General features: G+C 40.6%; 3 protein-coding genes across 3 annotated transcripts; 2 read left to right on the top strand and 1 right to left on the bottom strand.

Moving 5' to 3' along the window:
• The first annotated feature begins 215 nt into the window (after positions 1-215).
• On the top strand, positions 216-5,242 carry LOC4335351 (protein EIN6 ENHANCER). Its single transcript, XM_015778661.3, has 3 exons — positions 216-629; positions 2,836-2,903; positions 4,901-5,242. Exons 1-3 carry the CDS (start codon positions 455-457, stop codon positions 5,030-5,032), a joined length of 375 nt encoding a protein of 124 aa, XP_015634147.1. The 5' UTR covers positions 216-454; the 3' UTR covers positions 5,033-5,242.
• Positions 5,243-7,353: 2,111 nt separating this feature from the next.
• Positions 7,354-13,842, top strand: LOC107276997 (alpha-L-arabinofuranosidase 1). Its single transcript, XM_026025175.2, has 17 exons — positions 7,354-8,056; positions 8,174-8,228; positions 8,679-8,875; positions 9,092-9,213; positions 9,296-9,443; positions 9,697-9,766; positions 9,852-9,997; positions 10,077-10,122; positions 10,205-10,257; positions 10,741-10,885; positions 11,337-11,455; positions 11,571-11,642; positions 12,121-12,224; positions 12,385-12,441; positions 12,525-12,717; positions 12,911-13,054; positions 13,491-13,842. The coding sequence occupies exons 1-17, from the start codon at positions 7,745-7,747 to the stop codon at positions 13,605-13,607; spliced, it is 2,100 nt and encodes a 699-aa protein (XP_025880960.1). The 5' UTR covers positions 7,354-7,744; the 3' UTR covers positions 13,608-13,842.
• Positions 13,843-16,507: 2,665 nt separating this feature from the next.
• LOC112938717 (crocetin glucosyltransferase 3) lies at positions 16,508-17,839 on the bottom strand. The gene is made up of 3 exons (XM_066309757.1): positions 17,806-17,839; positions 17,128-17,296; positions 16,508-17,039 (listed from the first exon to the last, which is right to left on the bottom strand). Exons 1-3 carry the CDS (start codon positions 17,837-17,839, stop codon positions 16,508-16,510), a joined length of 735 nt encoding a protein of 244 aa, XP_066165854.1.
• Positions 17,840-19,085: the final 1,246 nt, after the last annotated feature.

The raw sequence follows: 19,085 nt of genomic DNA, 5'->3' as shown, positions 1-19,085 counted from the left end.
CTGTCACTTTTTGATAACCTAAGGTCGTGCTCGATGATGAACAGTATGTCACTTTTAGATGTATCAATCAACTATTTATCACTGGACCCACATGTCATAGACACATGTGAACCCACGTATCATTGAGATAGATGTGACAAATAGTTAATTGCCAAATCTAAATGTGGCAAATAGTTAAAAGCGGGGGCGGGTTCATTTTCCTTCCTTCTTCCCCTGAGACTGATAGGTGGGGCCCACATCTGTCCTCTAATTCTCTCCACCCTTCTCGTTTCGGAACGCCGCCGCCGCCGCCGTCCACCGCCGCAACCAGCCCCCACCAACTCCGGCCGTTCCCGGCGCGTCCTCCCGAACGCCTCAGCCCCCACCCGCCAGCAGGTGGAGGCCTGCGCCGGCGCGTCGACCCCGGCTCTCTCTCTATCTCTGTCTCACCTAGTCGAGGCGTGGAGATCGGAGCATGGAGTCGGAGGTGGTGAAGACGGAGATGGTGCTCGCGGCGACGTTTCCCTTCAAGAAGGTGCAGATCGCCGACAAGTACCCCAAGGGCCAGTCCCGCGGCCGCCAGTGGAAGCACCTCCGCCTCCTCCTCCAGGCCGCCGACGCCACCTCCCTTCCCCCCGACCGCCCCAACTGTAAGCGCCTCCGATCCAAACCAATCTTCCCCCCCTCCCCCCTCCCCGCTCAATTAATCTGCCGATTTCTTCATTGGGATCAGTTTAATGGTGTGGATTTATCTACCTTGTTGGTTGTTGGGCGCTTGTGATTGTACTACTCATCGAGGATTTGTGTGGATTCACTTCTATAGGTCAACGAGCCCTTGTTGGCATTGGGAGATTTATCTGGTTAGGGATTGAGAATTCGATGCTATGCATTATTCATGTTAGGCCCTTGTCCAGCCAACGGTTGCTATTGTGATTGCGCATTAGATTGTTCTTATGTTCTGTTGCAATTTTACAATGTTACTATGTGAATAACTTAATATGGTTTAGATTTGGTGGTAATCTAATAGATTTTTGAGGCTACGGAAGCTACATGTTCATATGCCTTGTCTTGTTGCGAACCGTCCATCTACCGTGAAAACGCAAACCAATTGGATAGGGTTATCATCATTTGTTTACTCTCCCAAATAATCTGGATAAGCAATCTGAGTCCGTGCAAACAACTTGGTTCTGGAAGCGGATTCTTAATAATCAAACGATGTTTTTCTACTGAAGTCCAAAAGCAGGTACGGAGCTGCTTTTGTGGATTTTAAGCGGTAATGTTATAACATAAGAGTATTAACATAGATGGTGCATTTCATTGTATCAAAAGCCAAATCCACAATCAGCTTTTAAGAATCCCCCTTGTGAAAATAACATTCCAGAAGCAGGATTGTGAGAATCAAAAGCAAAATAAACAGGCCCCGACAATGGTACAATAAGGATTTTTTTCATACAAATATTATGAGAGATTTCTAGTTTCAGTACAAACATTTCTAAAATATTTAATCTAATAAGTCAGCCTAAAGGTAAATGCTCACCTCTACCTCATTAGTGTTAAACTTTTAATTAGTCTGTTAGGATGAGATGAGCACTAATGATATGGGTGTCTGATGGCAGCATGATCAGCAAGTGATGTGTATAGAAATTACAACAATATTCAGAAATAAGTTATGTTTTACAACAATATGTTCATCTTAATATTTTTAATAAATATAGTACTAGTACATATGTTGTGCATACTGGCATTAGATAAACATAGGAACAGGAACATAATATTTCCAAAATGATTAATGAGTCATTAAGCAAAGTGGATCATTTGTACATATCATATAATCATGTATTGCTGTGTTGTTCACCATGTCTAAGCAGATGACAGAATTTGTATCTTTGATCATATGATTCTGGCTTTTGGTATTTTGATGGTTGATATTGATACTAGTATTGTTTATGATAAGGGATATCATGAGGTACTATTTTTTTTTCTGGTTGTGTATGAGTCAGCATTGATAGGCAAGTGAACTAAGAATCAAATTTATTCTATGAGATCATAAGATGTATTTGTTTCACTTCTTAACATCATGAGGTATTTATTCTTACATCTCCTGAAGGAGAAGCGTGGGCTGTGAATGTGTCGTGATATGTTGGGTTGTCACTTGTTACATAAATGTAGTAATTAACTTTGATTCAGTTTGATGCAATACCATGCTATGAGAAATATTAGGATCCGTTGTCCTACTTATCATTCTTGCTTTTTTATAAGCTTTTTTTTAATAAGCAAGATAATTGGGTACCATTTCATTAAGAGGAGAGAATGGAAAGGGAGCAGTGGCCACCAACCCGGTCCAAAACAGGCCAGAGTCTTTACAACACACGCAAAAACCTCACCTCCGAGGGGCTATCGACCTCTCACGGAACTCCTTTAGTCTAGAAGCCCCGGCTAGCGACCACATGATACACTTATTGGCCACTGTTTGGAGGACAGCAGTTACACAAGGGTTAACACCATTAAGCACATTGTCATTTCTATGCTTCCCAATCTCCCACAGTACCAAAATGATGAGAGCTAAGTCCGTTCTTGGTGTCTTTGTCCCTTCCTCTCATCACCCTTGACCACCACCTTGATAAATTGGTTGTATCTGGACCTGGGGCTATATGGGCCAGCCCCATCCTTTGGAGGATTATAAACCAAACTTGCCGTGGACACCTCTTATCTTAATTATTTGATTGGCCATTAATGTTATAAATCACAAGGCATGGCTGAAAATTGATGTTAAGTTAATTATGCCACATATTATCACTTTTCCATACTGAGGCTATTGCATTTGTCTTTATTCTTACATTATGGTGTTTTGTGCAGATTTGAATATCCAGTCGCCCCCATCAATTTATCCACCCAAGAGATATTGTGACATAACTGGTTTTGAGGTTAGTTACTTTGCTGTGAGTTCGTCTTGTTGGATTTGCATGTTTTCTTGTTATTTTGAATGTTCATTTTATGCTACTTACTACTGAGTTTAAATTGATCTAAATATCTTCTGAGCTAGATGGGCTATACAATATCTCGCGGTTTAGTAATATTATCAAAGTCGACATTCTTTGAGTTGGATCTCAAATGCTCAAATTAAAATCCCGTATATGATTAGCATCAGATCAATAATCCACAGAAAATGTTATCACAATAGACAAGCTACATGTCTGGAGAATTCAATCCTCTGTAAAGGATTACGAACACATGCATGTATACAGCAACAAAAGATTCCAGCAATTAAATCTTTTGGAATTGTTAGGAAAAAAAAACATGTGGTAGTGATAGTACACCATTGTCATTAACTCACTCTATAGGCGAAGATATCCAATTAAATTCTATATAATAACTCAACCTTTTGTCCATGCTATCATCGGATCCTTATTTTCCACCCTCTGAACTTTGAAATCCTCAACCTTTACATCTCTCTGTTCTAAAACTGCCTCAGCATATACCGTAGTGGTATTTGCTTGACGACAGTCATCAGTAGATTGGATATCTTCCATGCCTACTTTTCCTTCTTATTGTTGTCAAATATCAAATCTCTTCCTCTGTCTGTTTAAAAAAAATACATTCTCAATGTGACCTAGGCTAAACTCAAGTGCATAGCTTCATGGCCTCTGAGCTCCACCACAGGTGCAATTTTCCCTAGTATGTCATCATGCCTTCTACATCTCTCCTAGTCAGCAATCCATGCCACCTCCCAAATCCTCTTTTGCTCCTGCAAACACAATACATTTCTTGATTCATTTGATAGAGTTGTGTAGTATTCGTGTTAGCTAAATGAGGAGCTGGCCCTTAGACTGATCCTACATGCAGCTCATACTGCAAAGCTGCCATCTCAAATTCCTTCCCTGTTGTGAACGCCTCATGGACATAAATGAGCTTTATTTCCCCACCTGTAATCATGGTGGTGCATATGAGGGTGGAGGATCGTTGCTTACATTACCACTGAATCATGTGTCGCTAACATGTCCAACATGAGATAGTATCTCAAATTCTCAATTCTACTGCAGACAAGTTACTGAGCATGAAATTGAGGCTGCCTGAGAGGTACTGAGAGCGCGAGGGAGTGAATATGGAATTGCTGTTGTTTTCAGTTATCTTGTTTAAATTGTTACTAGTTACCTGGCTAAATCAGCAATAGAAGATGACATTTGGAGCCTTCTTGTTGCCACATAGGCCAAAACTGTAGTGGATTGGGCTTTTAGGTGTTTCAGTGCATAAGTATTGTTAGTCGAACTTAGAAGTCCAATTTTGGTCCTAAATAGCACTTAGTTACTACTCCCTCTCTTTCATATTATAAGTTATTTTGACTTTTTCTTAGTTAAGCTTCTTTAAGTTTGATCAAGTTTTTAGATAAACATAGTAGCATTTTCAACACAAAATAAATCTATTATCAAAATATATTCATTGTTAATTTGGTGTTTTATATATTGTTAAATTTTTCTATAAACTTAGTCAAACAAAAAAGTTTGACTAAGAAAAAAGTCAAAGGGACTTATAATATGAAATGGAGGGAGTATTAGGTGTCCAATTTCTCTACTTAGAGAGCATTTAAGTTACTGTTTTGGCCAGGATACTTCACTGACATTGAAAAATGTTAGAGCATATGTGACTGACATGACGTTTCACCAAGAATTTCCTGTTCTATCTTGTTAGTAATGGTTTGTCTTGGACATCAACTTATCTGTAATCCACTAGAAGCTTTATTTGCGCCCAACAACGCTTTAATGCTCACACCTAATACTCCGCTAATGGGGAGCACAAAATAAACTGAGACAAACATTGATAATATCACTTGGTCTTGCATTCTCTATTTGCTCTTCGACTGCAATGGTGTTTTGTGTGCCTATTTCTTGTGTTGTGTGGATAATAATTGTATATTTTCTTGCAGGCACCATATGTGGATCCAAGGACAAAGCTGCGCTATGCTGATCCAGAAGTGTTCAAGCAAATCCGAATGCTTCCTGATGAATATGTCCAAAGGTATCTGGCACTGAGAAATGCTGCCGTTGTACTGAGATAACTATGCAAAATCTATGTAGAAGAGAAATGGGGATTTGTGCTCTTGAGTCTGTTGGCAAATACATCTCTAGATCTAGTGTGAATGTATATCTACTTGTATGCTTGTTTCTTAGCAAATTGTAAGAGATGACTTTTCCTCCGTAGTGATAGCTGACATCATGGCTGGGGACGTTCAGTTCGTGCTTTATCGACGTTCATGAATTACTGGTAATCTGTTCTCGTGCACCATAGCCGAAATTACTTTCTGGATTGCCCTGATCTTTATCAAGGAATGCAATGACGGATGAATGTGCATGCTTCTTGACCTTATAAACGGTGCGCAAAAAAACTTTCGATATATCAATTTATTAGAGAACCGATTTAAATCCAAATTTGAGCTTTATAATATATTTTCAACCACAAAAACAAATGCAGTTGCTTGTATACACGCGTGCACACAATATCTATACGAGCATCTTCAAAAAATTGAGCTGACATGTTTTTAAATTGACTGTTGTTACGGGTGTCTTGCTATCATCGACTGTTGGTCATTGACAAAATATTAGCCGTAAATGTGAGCACCGTGCTAAGCTTAGGACTTATTTAATTAATTTATTTGTACCATTATATAATCGTCACAAATAATTCAGCTATTCACCCATTTAACATGAGAACGAAGCCAAGCATACGGACGGGTCTCATCTTTTCGATTATACTTATGCTTATCAACAAAAATTTGAATTTTGAACCTTAAATTTAGAGTTGATTTTGGTGTTTTTTCATCGTAGTTTATTTTTCAGCTTTTGTTTTTAGATCGTTTAGAACACGTATATAAAAGTTTTATTCACAAATTATTTTTTATTTATAAATATACCGTTAGGCTTATTCCACCAAACAGCCAAACGATGGGCATCACAAGATCATGATTTGATGTACCTAAATCCTGGTCCATTCATTTGTGTGGAATTGAAATTAAATCCTGGGTTATACCCACATGGATGCATTGATCAACTTGGATTTGGGTTCATACAAATGATGTCTTATCTCTGAATCTCTGATATCATTGAAGTTACCGATAATTCATGTAATTTTCACAAAGAGCAATTGATGGGCATAAAGTGCCTGAGATTTTCTTAATTGCATGCAACATCATATTTTTCCTTCAAGCAAAAAAAAAAAAGAAAAAAGAAAAGAACAGCCAAAACAGCTCTGCAAATGCTGTTCCTATAACTGATGACTGAACAAAGTCCGTACCTATAGTTACCATGGAATGGGGGCCCACATGTCAATATCATAGTTTTCTTTTCTAAATGTCAACTAAAAGAAAGATTCGATGATATTCCATACCTCAACGGGTCCCACCTGTAAGTTTTTGTTTTCCTTTTTCTGTTAAAAATCTCCCCCAGAGTCCTCTTTCATACATACTCCGATTTCGTCCATCTTCTTTCTAAATCCATTTAAAATGAAGTCGGTAAGCACTAAGCACTGTAGTATCTAGTATTAGGTTGGACACCTGGGCTCACTTTGGTCGGTTCTTTGGTTTTTGTAGATTGTGTGTAGCTGTGTATGACTGACCATGTCTGTCAGTAGCACGAGCAGTACATGCGTGTGAAAGACTTTTCTAGAGCTGACTTTCTTTCATTTGTTCTTATTAAATCTAATAATGTTCATGGTCAATTCGAAAGACAGTTACTATTATTATCATTACTTTTGCTGTTATGTGCAGAACAGGTTGAGATGAACGTATTGAAAAGCTGCATGGCTGACATACCAAATGATTAATTATGTGCTTTCTTTTGTTTCTAGCCCCTTTTTTCTTGAAAACTCGTCTTTTGCATCAAGAAACCAAGAAACCTCGTTCTACTGTAATAGACTTTGTGCAACATGTGAACAAGCAACAGTGACATTTATTGTTTATTTTTTAACAGGCCCCCGAATCCCAATCAAATCTCCCCTTATCCAAACATGTCCACACTGATGAGTATATTCTAATAAAAAGGTAGCAAGGCAAGAAAACGTGTAAAAAAAATTCAAACAACCTAAGAAACAAGGTCATCTGGTAAAGTCAAAATCCATCAGAGATCATACATGCACTTTATCTTGAGGAACATACGGCAATTGGGACAGTATACCAACTCAACTGCTTGAGCAAAGTTTTACCAATTCCGAAGTTACTGATGATGTCAAGTTTAACGCCTACCATGTTTGTCTATTTAAGTACCTCCAGCGATCCTCTAGTGTTACATTAAATGTACACCTGTACCTTCCTGAGAAGGTCTGAGGTGTTGGTTGCTGCCTGGCTGGGTTTATGGTGAGAAATCTCTCTGTACTTTTACCTGATATTGATCCCTGTGATGTTTTTGGTGATACATTGATCTATGCTGTGTGATCGTGGATTCAGATATATTATCTTGTTTTCATGATGAATGTTTAGTTATTGTTTCTTCTTTGTATTGAGTGTTCTGTTCTATTTAGTTTATTTTGCCAGTAATCTTTGTTTAGACTTATTCCTTGACTTTAAGCCAATATCTTTTTAAACTTAAGTACCCTCCCTTCTTATTTTGTTAACTTCCATTTATTTTTTAAAAAAATCTTGTGTTGAACCAGTGGACTAGGTGATGGACGGGTCACACAACTTACTGTCCAAACAAAATTGTCCTCAGTTTAATGGTTAACGAATGCTTTTGCTACCTTAAGAACAACATAAATCAGTCACTGAAAATTTGTTTTTTTGATGGAGGTCTCTGCAAATTTCAGTTTCACTATGTTTTTTTGTTTCTTCTTAACGGCTCTCAGCTTTCAATGGTTTTATATTTGTACCTTTCGTTCCCAGCTAGCATGCAAAGTTTCACGTGGGAGCAAGCAACTAATGGGCTCCAAAGAAGCATTCCGACGTATCATATTCTGCGTCTTGCTTCTACTCTGTGTGAGCTGCAAATGCTTAACCTCAGAGGTAAACACAACCCAACTGGCAGTCCTCAAGGTTGATGCCTCACCGCAGCATGCTCGAAAGATCCCTGAGACACTCTTTGGGATATTTTTCGAGGTACTTTAGTTTCCTTCCCTTGAAAAAATATCCCAGTTCTTAACTTGTTAAGACTTATCAAGTTTTAAATACGAACGTTTACATATTCTTACTGATTACTTTGGTAAAATACTGTAGGAGATCAACCATGCTGGAGCAGGTGGAATATGGGCAGAGCTTGTCAGCAACAGAGGTACTTCTACTGGCCTGCCATTAATCTCATCTCTAGATTGTGCTGTGTGCCTCTTGAAATAATTTTTGTCAAGTTATTAGATAGTAGAGAGAGTTTACTACGTGGTGTTTGGTATTTTGGTTGGGTGAACTTGCTATGGAATGCAACTACATCTATAACAATTACTGACATTTCAATGGCTCTCTTACAAAAATAGATGAGTATTGAGATCAATGCCTATCTGGTCCAACCGAGGATAAAAGAGGTTATCGTAATGGCTTATAAATACAAGTGCATGCTATGAAGTATAGAAAATAATTTCTGCCCAGCACTGGCCCATACTATAACAGAATTGTTTTCTGTTTAACAATTTTTTGACATCGAAACTTGAGCATAAACTGGAAACAGCATTCAAACAGGCATTTTCCTTCTGAAGTTTAGTTCAACCAGCTCATGAATTTTATGATACAGGTTTCGAAGCTGGAGGCCCTAATACTCCATCGAGCATTGACCCTTGGTCCATAATTGGAAATGAATCTGTCATATCAGTGGCAACTGATCGATCATCATGTTTCAGTCGAAATATCATTGCTCTGAGGATGGAGGTTCTCTGTGGTGACTGCCAAGCTGGTGGTGTTGGCATTTACAATCCAGGATTCTGGGGCATGGTATGACCTTATGTTGATCAGAGGTTGAATTTTCATCTCATAGCTGTCGTTTTGCGAAATGTTTTCATTAAATTTAACCAGAAAATACACAGTTTCTGTTTGGAACTTTTCGTTAATGTTTGCTTTCATGCTCTCAAGTAAGGCAAATGTTTAGTACACATTGTGTAATCCTGCCAATTCAGCTGGATAATGTGACCTTGTCATGTCAACTTACAGAACATAGAGGATGGAAAGAACTACAGTCTTGTCATGTATGCTAAATCATTAGAAAATACAGAGTTAACAGTTTCACTAACAAGCTCTGATGGGTTGCAAAATCTGTCTTCTGCTACCATACAGTAAGCATTCTTTGTTTACTAAAACGGGGTAAACTTTTCATTTTTACAATTTTCATCAGTGTATAGTATTTTGTTGCCATAGAGTTGCTGGTACATCAAATTGGACAAAACTTGAGCAGAAGTTGGTTGCTAAAGGAACAAACAGAACCTCAAGGCTTCAAATAACAACTAACAAGAAAGGTGTCATATGGTTGGATCAAATATCACTCATGCCTTCAGACACGTATAAGGTACCATTGTAGTTTGTTTCACAGGTATTGCTTGATACTTCGAACAGCAAACAGAAGAGTGAACCCAAGTATATTTCACAGGTCAATTGTAGTTGGATTCTTCTTTTATCCAAGATCATATAAAAGCTTTCATTTCTGTCTGTATTTATTTGTTTGTTAATCCATTGAGTTTGATCTCTTTCTAGTAGTCATGCTTATGACGTATGCCATGAGGTTATTTCCATATTTAACTTCCATTTCTTTGTATGTACAGGGTCATGGTTTCCGGAAAGAACTTGTATCAATGCTTTTGGATTTAAAACCACAATTCATGAGGTTTCCTGGTATGTGAATTATTCTTTCCATCGTTGCACATATTTGATCAGACATATTTTGGACAGTTAACTAGATTGAAGGGAACTATTCCAGGAGGCTGCTTTGTTGAAGGCCAGTGGTTAAGAAATGCATTCAGGTGGCGTGAGTCTGTTGGTCCGTGGGAGGAGAGGCCTGGACACTTTGGTGATGTCTGGGGTTATTGGACTGATGATGGCCTTGGATATTATGAGTTTCTTCAGGTACCAATTGGCATTATTTCAGCTCTACATTTTCTTGATTATTCCATAATCATATTTTCCTTTGAATTGAACATCTAAGCTTTCTGAGGATCTGGGTGCTGCCCCAATCTGGGTGTTCAACAATGGTAATTATTTTTGTGTTTATTGCATCTTTGATCACCACTACCGTCTGCCTTTATTGAAATAATTTTGCCTCTTAAATGTCAGGTTTCAGCCACAATGAGGAGATTAATACCACGGCTATTGCTCCATTTGTAAAGGCATGTTTTGAGCTCCCAATTCATTTTTATACCAGCATAGACATATCTTGATGCAGTGAATGAATTCCATTTGTAAATACATTGGAAGTAGCAATTCTCACTTTTCCTGTACATATATCAAGGATTAGAAATAGAAATTTTGTTGCTCAATCCTTTCTGAGACAGCTATTATATATATGATGGGTCTGCTCAAATGATGGTAGATGTTTATCCATCATAATCAATATTGGGACATTATTAAGATGGTTCTTTGGTTTATTTACATGTACTGCACAAATTGATACAACACCTTGGGTTAAGTTCAGATTGTTTTTTTCCCAAAATTATTAATGGATTACTTACAATTTTTTTTCTAAATTTGTTCATTTTTATGGATAAAAGTTAGTAACAACTAATTATCTCACCACACGTTGCCCATATTTTCCCCAGACTTGGATAAGTTATAACTGAGGCTCATATCTTTTGTTATTGTCTTTTCTCCAGGATATACTGGACAGCCTAGAATTTGCAAGGGGAAGTACCAACTCAACATGGGGCTCTCTTAGAGTTGCAATGGGGCATCCTGAACCATTTCCAGTCAAATATGTTACAATTGGAAACGAAGACTGTACAAAAAAATTTTACCATGGTAAATATATCAGTTAGTTTCTTATGGATTAAATCTATTTCCCACTACAAGTTGATTATGTTTATGTATACAAGGATTAAGCTCATTCTTTGTCAAGAAAAAGGAAACATAAATAATTTTGGTATAAGCAGATAAGTTACTCAACCTTTTCCTGTAGTTTTTAAACACAAAATATAAACACCTATTTTTATGATTGGGCATATTTTGCAAAAAAAACATCAATACAAGAATTTTTTTTTGTAGAATTAATTCAATAATTTTCTCACATGGATCTTCATAAAAAAATACAATGCAATTTATTCTTACTCTATTTTTATCTGCATTCTGCCCTTGTTCTCCTAATTTAAACAAGTTTGTTTTGTTGATTTTGAGTAGCTCTATGTCATCATAATTCTGTGGCACTGCACAAAGTCCACTTAAACTGTAGGTATTCTTCAATTCTCTTGAACAGGTAATTACCTCAAGTTCCATCGTGCTATAAGAGAGGCTTATCCAGACATTCAAATCATCTCAAACTGTGATGGTTCATCTAAACCACTTGACCATCCTGCTGACATATATGACTTCCATGTAAACCACAACATTCTTGTAATTCCTGTTGTTAATGTTCAAAATCTGTTCTCTTATTTATTGCTGTTAATATTCTTGGATTTTCTGAAAATATGATAATATATGTTCTTTTCAGGTCTACGGGGATTCTAATACTTTGTTTTCTATGAGGAACAAATTTGACAGCACGCCTCGGAATGGGACAAAGGTATGCGTCCGTTTTCATATCTTTATGGATCTTTATTAGATGGATTGATTTAGTTAGTTTTTGTTTTCTTTTTCTTTATCTATTACTCTGAAAACAAAGGAAAGTCAGGAATATGAGAAGCCTAAGTAATTTGTACCATAATGTACTATGCTATTTTCATGTGTACAAGCTATTACGGTATAGTCTGTACTCCCTCAGCAATAAGTTTTTTTGTTCAATTAAATCTTGTCATTATATCCAAACAGTTTAGAATGCAAAAAAAAAAAAAGCAAAAATATTACAAGTAAAAAAAAAACAGGTTTTGAGAAGCTTGTAACCTGCATTGGTTATCTTTATTGCTTACATCAACCTAGATGCCTTTGCAGTACTATGATTTCAGTGCAGGTTTATTTACAATAGTTCTCTTGCTCATTTACATCATTATAGATGCCTTGACACTTTGACAGTAAATATATTTCTGAATATGGTCTGAGTGCAGGCCTTTGTCAGTGAGTATGCTGTTTCAAGTAATGGTGTAGGTAGAGGAACTCTTCTTGCCTCACTGGCTGAGGCTGCTTTCCTCACTGGACTGGAGAAGAATAGGTGATCGATCTATTCCCCACATGCACACACAAATTTCTTCACCACATGGTTATATTCTCTATTGCCAGTGGCATATAAGGAATTTATCCTATAAATTATATTACTATCGCAAAGATCACTCTGTTGACTATTGAGATGGCTATTTACTTGTTCTTTGCAGTGATGTTGTTCAGATGGCCAGCTATGCACCGCTCTTCATGAATGATAATGATCTCTCGTCAGTATCGATGGCCTTATGATTTCTACATTTCTTGTGTTGTTAACCTTCCACTATAACTGTATCTGAATTAATCCAATCAGGTGGAACCCAGCTGCTGTCGTCTTCAACTCATGGAAACAGTATGGAAGTCCTAGTTACTGGATGCAGACAATTTTCCGCGAATCGAGTGGTGCTGTGCTGCATCCAGTGACAATCAACTCCATGTATTCTAATTCATTAGCAGCTTCTGCAATAACCTGGAAAGCCAGTAACAGTAGCTTCTTGAGAGTGAAGGTAAAACCAATAGTTTCCAATTTCTTCATGGCCTGAGTAGTTTGATTCTATAATTACTGAAATGGCCCAGTTTACATATGGACCACAATCTTGAACATTGGCATATTTCAATAAAATCTCACGCAGATATGGTTTCTACTGTCGGAAGAATGTGTTTAAAACCTCATACTGATTTACAGATATTCTTGTGCAGATTGTAAACATTGGGTCCAACCCTGTGAACCTCATAGTATCCACAACTGGTCTTGAAGCTTTGGTCAATATGCGGAAATCAACAATCACTATTCTCACATCCAAAAATCTGTCAGACGAAAATTCATTCAGTAAACCCACTAATGTAAGGGCAGTTACTTACTTCAGTTATTAAAAACTTCTGCTTCATGCATTATAAACTGGATATAGTAAAGGGCATTTCTTATATTCGATTGTATTCCTTGAGGACCTGCTTGGCAGACCTGAAATTCCAGTCAATCCATGTGGATGTGCTGGGATTTCACTCTTCCCATGTAAGCCCTAAAAGATCTCCACTACGAAACTGGATTATTCATGTTGAAGTTTCTTCATAGGCTTCTAATAACCAAGTAGCTCAAACTATATACTCTTTTGACCAATAATATATCATCTTTACTGATTTTTGGAACAGATTATTTGTCCTGTAAGAGAATCAAATTTAGTTCTGAAGTTGAGGATTTACCACACACTCAATTGGCAATTGAGGATTTCCCATCTTCTCTATTCTTATCTAACAAGTATATCACAAACAATGCTTGCAGGTCGTGCCGGTTACAAGAGAACTACCCAATGCTGGAGAAGAGATGTTTGCTTTCCTTGGTCCTTACTCATTTACTTCATTTGATCTTGCTCTCGGCCAGCAGAAACATGTTTCCTAAACGATGTTATGGGCGTTTGCACGGGTGTGTGAGTATGTGTGTTTTCCATGTAAAGCCTTATCCGTTTAATCCCCATCAGGAAGAGATTGGTGAGGATTAAACGAACAAGGCCTAATTGGGGAAAAGTCCCCACGAAATCATGGAAGTGATGTATTAACAGGCTGATCAATATGAGAATCTTGAGATTATGCCATCCTCAGAAGTGGGCTTCACGCAAATGCCACTTAAAAGGGATTTGATAAAATACCACTTTCAATTAATGTGTCTATGCTATAATGTCATTCCAGACGAAATTACCCTTGCCTCCTCTTCTTCCTCCAATCCTCTTGCTGCCCCAGAAATAACCTAGGAGCCCCTTGGTCTTGAGCATACTACAAATGACGCAACAATGGATTGGTTCTACTGCTCTATCACACCGTTTTGGCAGTGAATACGGTGCGTTGGGTTAGTATCAAACTCCGGTTGTAGTGTAGTGCTCTGTAAAGTTTGCCGATGTAAACTCCCCCATGCTCAGTGAAGAGGGAGCTCAAATTGTGTCCATTTTGGGCCTGTGCTGCCGCCCAAATCCGTTTGATCGAAACCAGCACATAGTCCTTTGACAGGAGGATCTCAATCTGCATGAACCTGCTGAAGTCATTGACAAGCAATAGAGACAACTTCTTACCACTAGGCATCACAGACATGGCCTGGTTGCAAAGGTCCCCGCAAACCAACTTGAGGATGCATTTTGCACTATTCTATGTTTGTTTCGAGAACATTCTAACTACTTGTCAGCTAGGCACCTGTTGCAGAGTTGGTCAAAGCCTTTCTGGGGCTAGCTTCTATTACATCGGGAAGTTGAGGTGACTAAAGTGTGTGTACCACCTCTGGGCATCCTTCCAGAAGGCTCACCTGTTGCGCAATGGTGAGGTCGAGCATATATAGCTGGTTCGGGGTGCTTGGAATCTTGGCATGGAGATACCTTTCTGCGTCGGACACGCATGACTCCGCCTCAAACTAGGGCCTCAAATCTGATCTCGTCGAGCTAGCCCTGTAGCCCACACTCATGGTGTTTGTCATCAATCTAGGGATGTAGTAGACACCAATGAAGGAGCAATCTTCTCAGTCTTGTAGTCGAAGATGAATGTGCCACATCAATCTAGATGAGTGAGCCATCAAGGTTGGAGGAAGCGGACTGGTTTCCTCACATGTGGTTGGGCGCCCCAAAGTTGACCACCATCCATTGGTTATCCTGCTTGGGGAGCTTTGAAATGCATGTGAGTCAGTTCTCTTCGATAAGAAGAAGGGTGCTGATGTTGCCCCTGGTAGAAGCAGACTCCAACTTCTTCCGCTGCTCAATTATGCTTAGATCAAGATTGAGAGGAGTTTTGATGGAGAGGCCACCTGTTCAAGGTACTGGGGGACCACTTGCAACTTCTTCACCACCTCCTTCTCAGTGATGTCATATCCAAGCATGCACAACTCATTGGTGAGACCGGTGAGTGTAAGGAGAAATCCTCAATGCTCCTTCCCACATTAAAGGTGATCGCAGCAAAGTTTTGATCAAGCTTTTGAGCATTTGCCTTCTTCAGACACTCAATGTCGACGCACACTGCTCGAATCACCTCCTAGGCTTCTCTCATGGAGCTCTTAAGGGAGAGCGACGTCAACATCTCCGGTGACCGCGTGGAGGATGGCAACGAGCGCGGTGTAGTCATTGCGGAATTCATCGGTCCTTGCCTCAAACACCTGCCACAAAAGTCCTACGGAGGCAAGTTAATGTGCTTTACCATGGACCATTTGGTGTAGTTGGGTCGCGTGAGAATGGGGTAGACGATCGAGTCCAAGCTCTTCTCAATCGATCGCACGCTCGACAATGTCCTCACGGCCGCCGAAGTCGTTGCAACACCCATGATGACGACTCACCGTAGCAGACATTGCTCCCTAGGGTGGTCGATCGCCTTGCTCTAATACCACTTATTAGAATTGGAAACAATACACAAAAAAACAAGGATTTGGGTGCTGCATACATCTAGCATAATTTTCATTCTTCTACTCCTGTTATTCCTGGAAACGGAAGAACATGCGCACGTTGGCCCTGCATGCATGACTCCTTTGCGTGAATGCATTCCCAGACGCAACAGATCGTCCCGTGCGACGTGCTCTCGTGCAAACAGATTGCACAGATCGAGCTCAACTTCACGCTTTTGACCACAGAATCTTCAGCCATGCGAATGACTCGATCTAACAATAATAAAAAAACAGAGCAGAACAGGAGTCAGGAGAGGGAATGGAAAACAGAGCAGAACAGGGGGAGGGAAAGAAAAACAGAGCAACAAAGTATTTATAGTGACAGGAAGGAGTATTCCTCGATTGAGGTCAGGAACTTTCAATATCAACTTCTATTTTCATTTTAAACTTTTTTCTCCAAGGAAATATATTAAGATCGTTTGATACAAACTTTGAAAGGAAGCAACGGATGCACTTAACATTCGACAACGACAAGTATCCTAACAAAAACATTTGACAATTCGACTAAGATGGCAAGATAAGTATAGTAACATTTTTAACACAAAACAAACATACTATCAAAATATTTAATATTGTAATTAATGAAACTAATTTGGTATGATATATGTTACTAAAATTTTTGTAAACACGATCAAATTTAAAGAAATTTGACTAGAAAAAAATTAAAATAACTTATGATATGAAATGGGGAATGGCCATCTCCCTCGCCCTCCGCCCACGCCATCTCCATCACCTTCTTGACCTCCCTCACCCGTGCCGCCGCCTCCGCCGTGTCCCCCATCACCCTTTCCACCACCGACAACGGCCAGCCGACCACCAGCACGCCGCATGTCAGGCTCTCCAGCACCGAGTTCCACCCACAGTGGCTCAGGAACGCGCCAGTGGATGCGTCATGCGTGCGCGAGGATGCTCACCCGCGGCGCCCACCCGTGAACGACGTGGCCGCGCGCCCGCTGCTCGAACCCTTCCGGCAGCCACTCGTCGCGGAACTGGCCATTGATACATGTCGAACCCCACCGGCGGGCGGATGGCCCAGATGAACGGACGGCCGCTGGACTCCAGCGCCGCCGCGAGCTCTTTGTCGTCTGGTGCAGCCGTATCGAGTTCTGGGAGCCGAAGGATATGTAGAGCACCGACGCCGGCCGCTGCGTGTCAAGCCAGCTGAGCACGGCGTCGTGTTCGCTGGTCGTTGTCTCCGACGAGGACGGCCGTGCCGAGCGCGCCGCACGACACGAGGAACGCGTGCGCGGGCACCCGCGCCGCCGCGCCACGCCGACCGTCCATGCGACGAACCCGTCGGCGACGACGCAGACGGTGGTGCCCTCCTGATCAACCAGGCCGGAGAGGAAGCCATCGAAGGCGGGCTCGAGCGACTCGAACGCCTCGAACAGCAGCGTGATGAACTCCCGGAGCGGGAGGTCGCTGGAGGACTCGCAGCCGTCCGGCAGGCCGCGCCGTGGTCGGCCGGCGCGAACGGCATAGCGCGTGGAAGGCCATCCCGGAAGAGCACGCGCCGTCGTCGTCGTCGTCGTCGGAGGCGCGGAGGGTGGCGCCGTTGCGCGGGGTGCAGACGAGCGTGACGTCGACGTCGCCGTCGGGCAGGAGGGCGTCGCGGCGGAGGAGGCGCGCGAGGGCGAGGAAGCCGGCGAGGTGGCCTTGGCCCTTGAAGGTCGTACTACCTGTTTGTGTTCGTAATTTCGTATACGGCCTAGCTGCAGCGTACTCCTATTTTATAGAATAAAAAGATATCTTAAATAGTTTTTTTTTTCAAAATCTGAAAAACTGTAGTTAAAAATAAACTAGAACCTAAAAGTTAGTTTGCCCAGTTTGTCTAGACTTGCACCAATTAGATTCCCACTATCTGCATCTTAGGCTGTGTTCCGACACAAAACGAAATAGCGCTTAACGCGTGATTAATTAAGTTTGAGCTAATTTTTTTTTCAAAAATAGATTAATAAGATTTTTTAAGCAACTTTCGTATAAGAACTTTTTACAAAAAAACACACAGTTTAGCAGTTTGAAAAGCGTGAGTGCGAAAAACGAAGTAAAGGAGTTGGGAACCCCTGCAATCTGAGTGTATTTGCTTGGAGTGATGTCCTTGGATAGGAGATGGTAATACAACTTTGAGAGAAAATCCATAAAATACCATCGACAAGCACCCTGATCCTAGATAACTTTCAAGAAATACCATCATACAAGCCTTTTTCTCCCAGAAATACCATCGCCGTCAACCTACCGTCTATTGCACACCGTTATAATCATAAAAATGACCAAATTGCCCTCAATTCACACACGAAAAAAAAAATAAAATGGAAAAAAACACCACAGCGGCACCTATAGGCGCAGGGCGCGGCATCTCGGCGGCGCGGCGTGTGCTGCTCTTCGGCTGACGCAACCAAAAACAAGTGTTCGTACAAGTGTTATGGCATTTTGCTTTCACCATTCAAACAAGTATGTCAAGGTAACAGAGGAGAGAGCATGAGTGAAAATTAACCTGTGGAGATTATGGGTACCCCATACCCACACGGCATGGTTATCCGACTAGTTATAGGGGATAACTTATATTTATGTAATATGTAACAGATCATGACTTGGGTGTTACGTTTCCTTGTATATTACGGAACGGCCTAAAGTCCTGGTTTGATAATATTGTAAAGTAGATTTAGGAAACCGATACCGTATTGGTTAAGGTTTCTATCTTGTAATCCTGCCCCCCATCCTATATAAGGTGGGTAGGAGGCCCTCTAGGGGGCATATGAGACAACCTGATCGTCAGATCAATACACACCCGGCGGATTCAAATCCCCAAACAGGAGTAGGGTATTACCTCTCATTGAGAGGGCCTGAACCTGTCTAAATCCTTTGTCTCTGCATCCATCCACTTTTAGGTCTCGTGCGCTACCCCTTTTTATTATTGCCGAAATCATGTTTCGACAGTTGGCGCGCCAGGTAGGGGAACGCCGAGTTATCTATCAAGAAGTGCGATGGAACTTATCTCAGGAATCACCGGCACCACTGTTGCTCCAAGATCCAATCCTGACAGGGAGATTGATCTCGGCGAACTTGATAGATTTAATCTTCGATGTCATCAGCTTTTTCTTCCCAATCCGTTATTTATTGGATTAATTCTAGTCACTGCTTGATGCTATTCTTCTTTTTATTCTCTATTGCTTGATGCTGGCGCAACGTGCTCAATTGGGCATGGTAAGCCGCAGCTACGCAAGGCGAAGCCGTCCACTCGTAGCGAATCCAAGTCGTGGGCTGGCAGGACATGCACGAAAGTTCACGAGACGAGATCGCTGGAGATGTACAGGACGTATCGATTCAATCGCCATGCATGGATTAATTAATCCAGCCATACATGCATTCAATATTGCTGGATACGTACAGGGCAAATTGATCCATATATAGTCATTATCTCTCTACTTGCTAATAACAGGCTAACGATAAACTTTGTCGCTTGTTTTG

This window comes from Oryza sativa, chromosome 4, assembly GCF_034140825.1.
Source record: "Oryza sativa Japonica Group chromosome 4, ASM3414082v1".
In the NCBI taxonomy this organism is placed as follows: Eukaryota; Viridiplantae; Streptophyta; class Magnoliopsida; order Poales; family Poaceae; genus Oryza; species Oryza sativa.
Note: the sequence above shows the minus strand (reverse complement) of the source record. Positions and strands in the feature narration are given on the sequence as shown.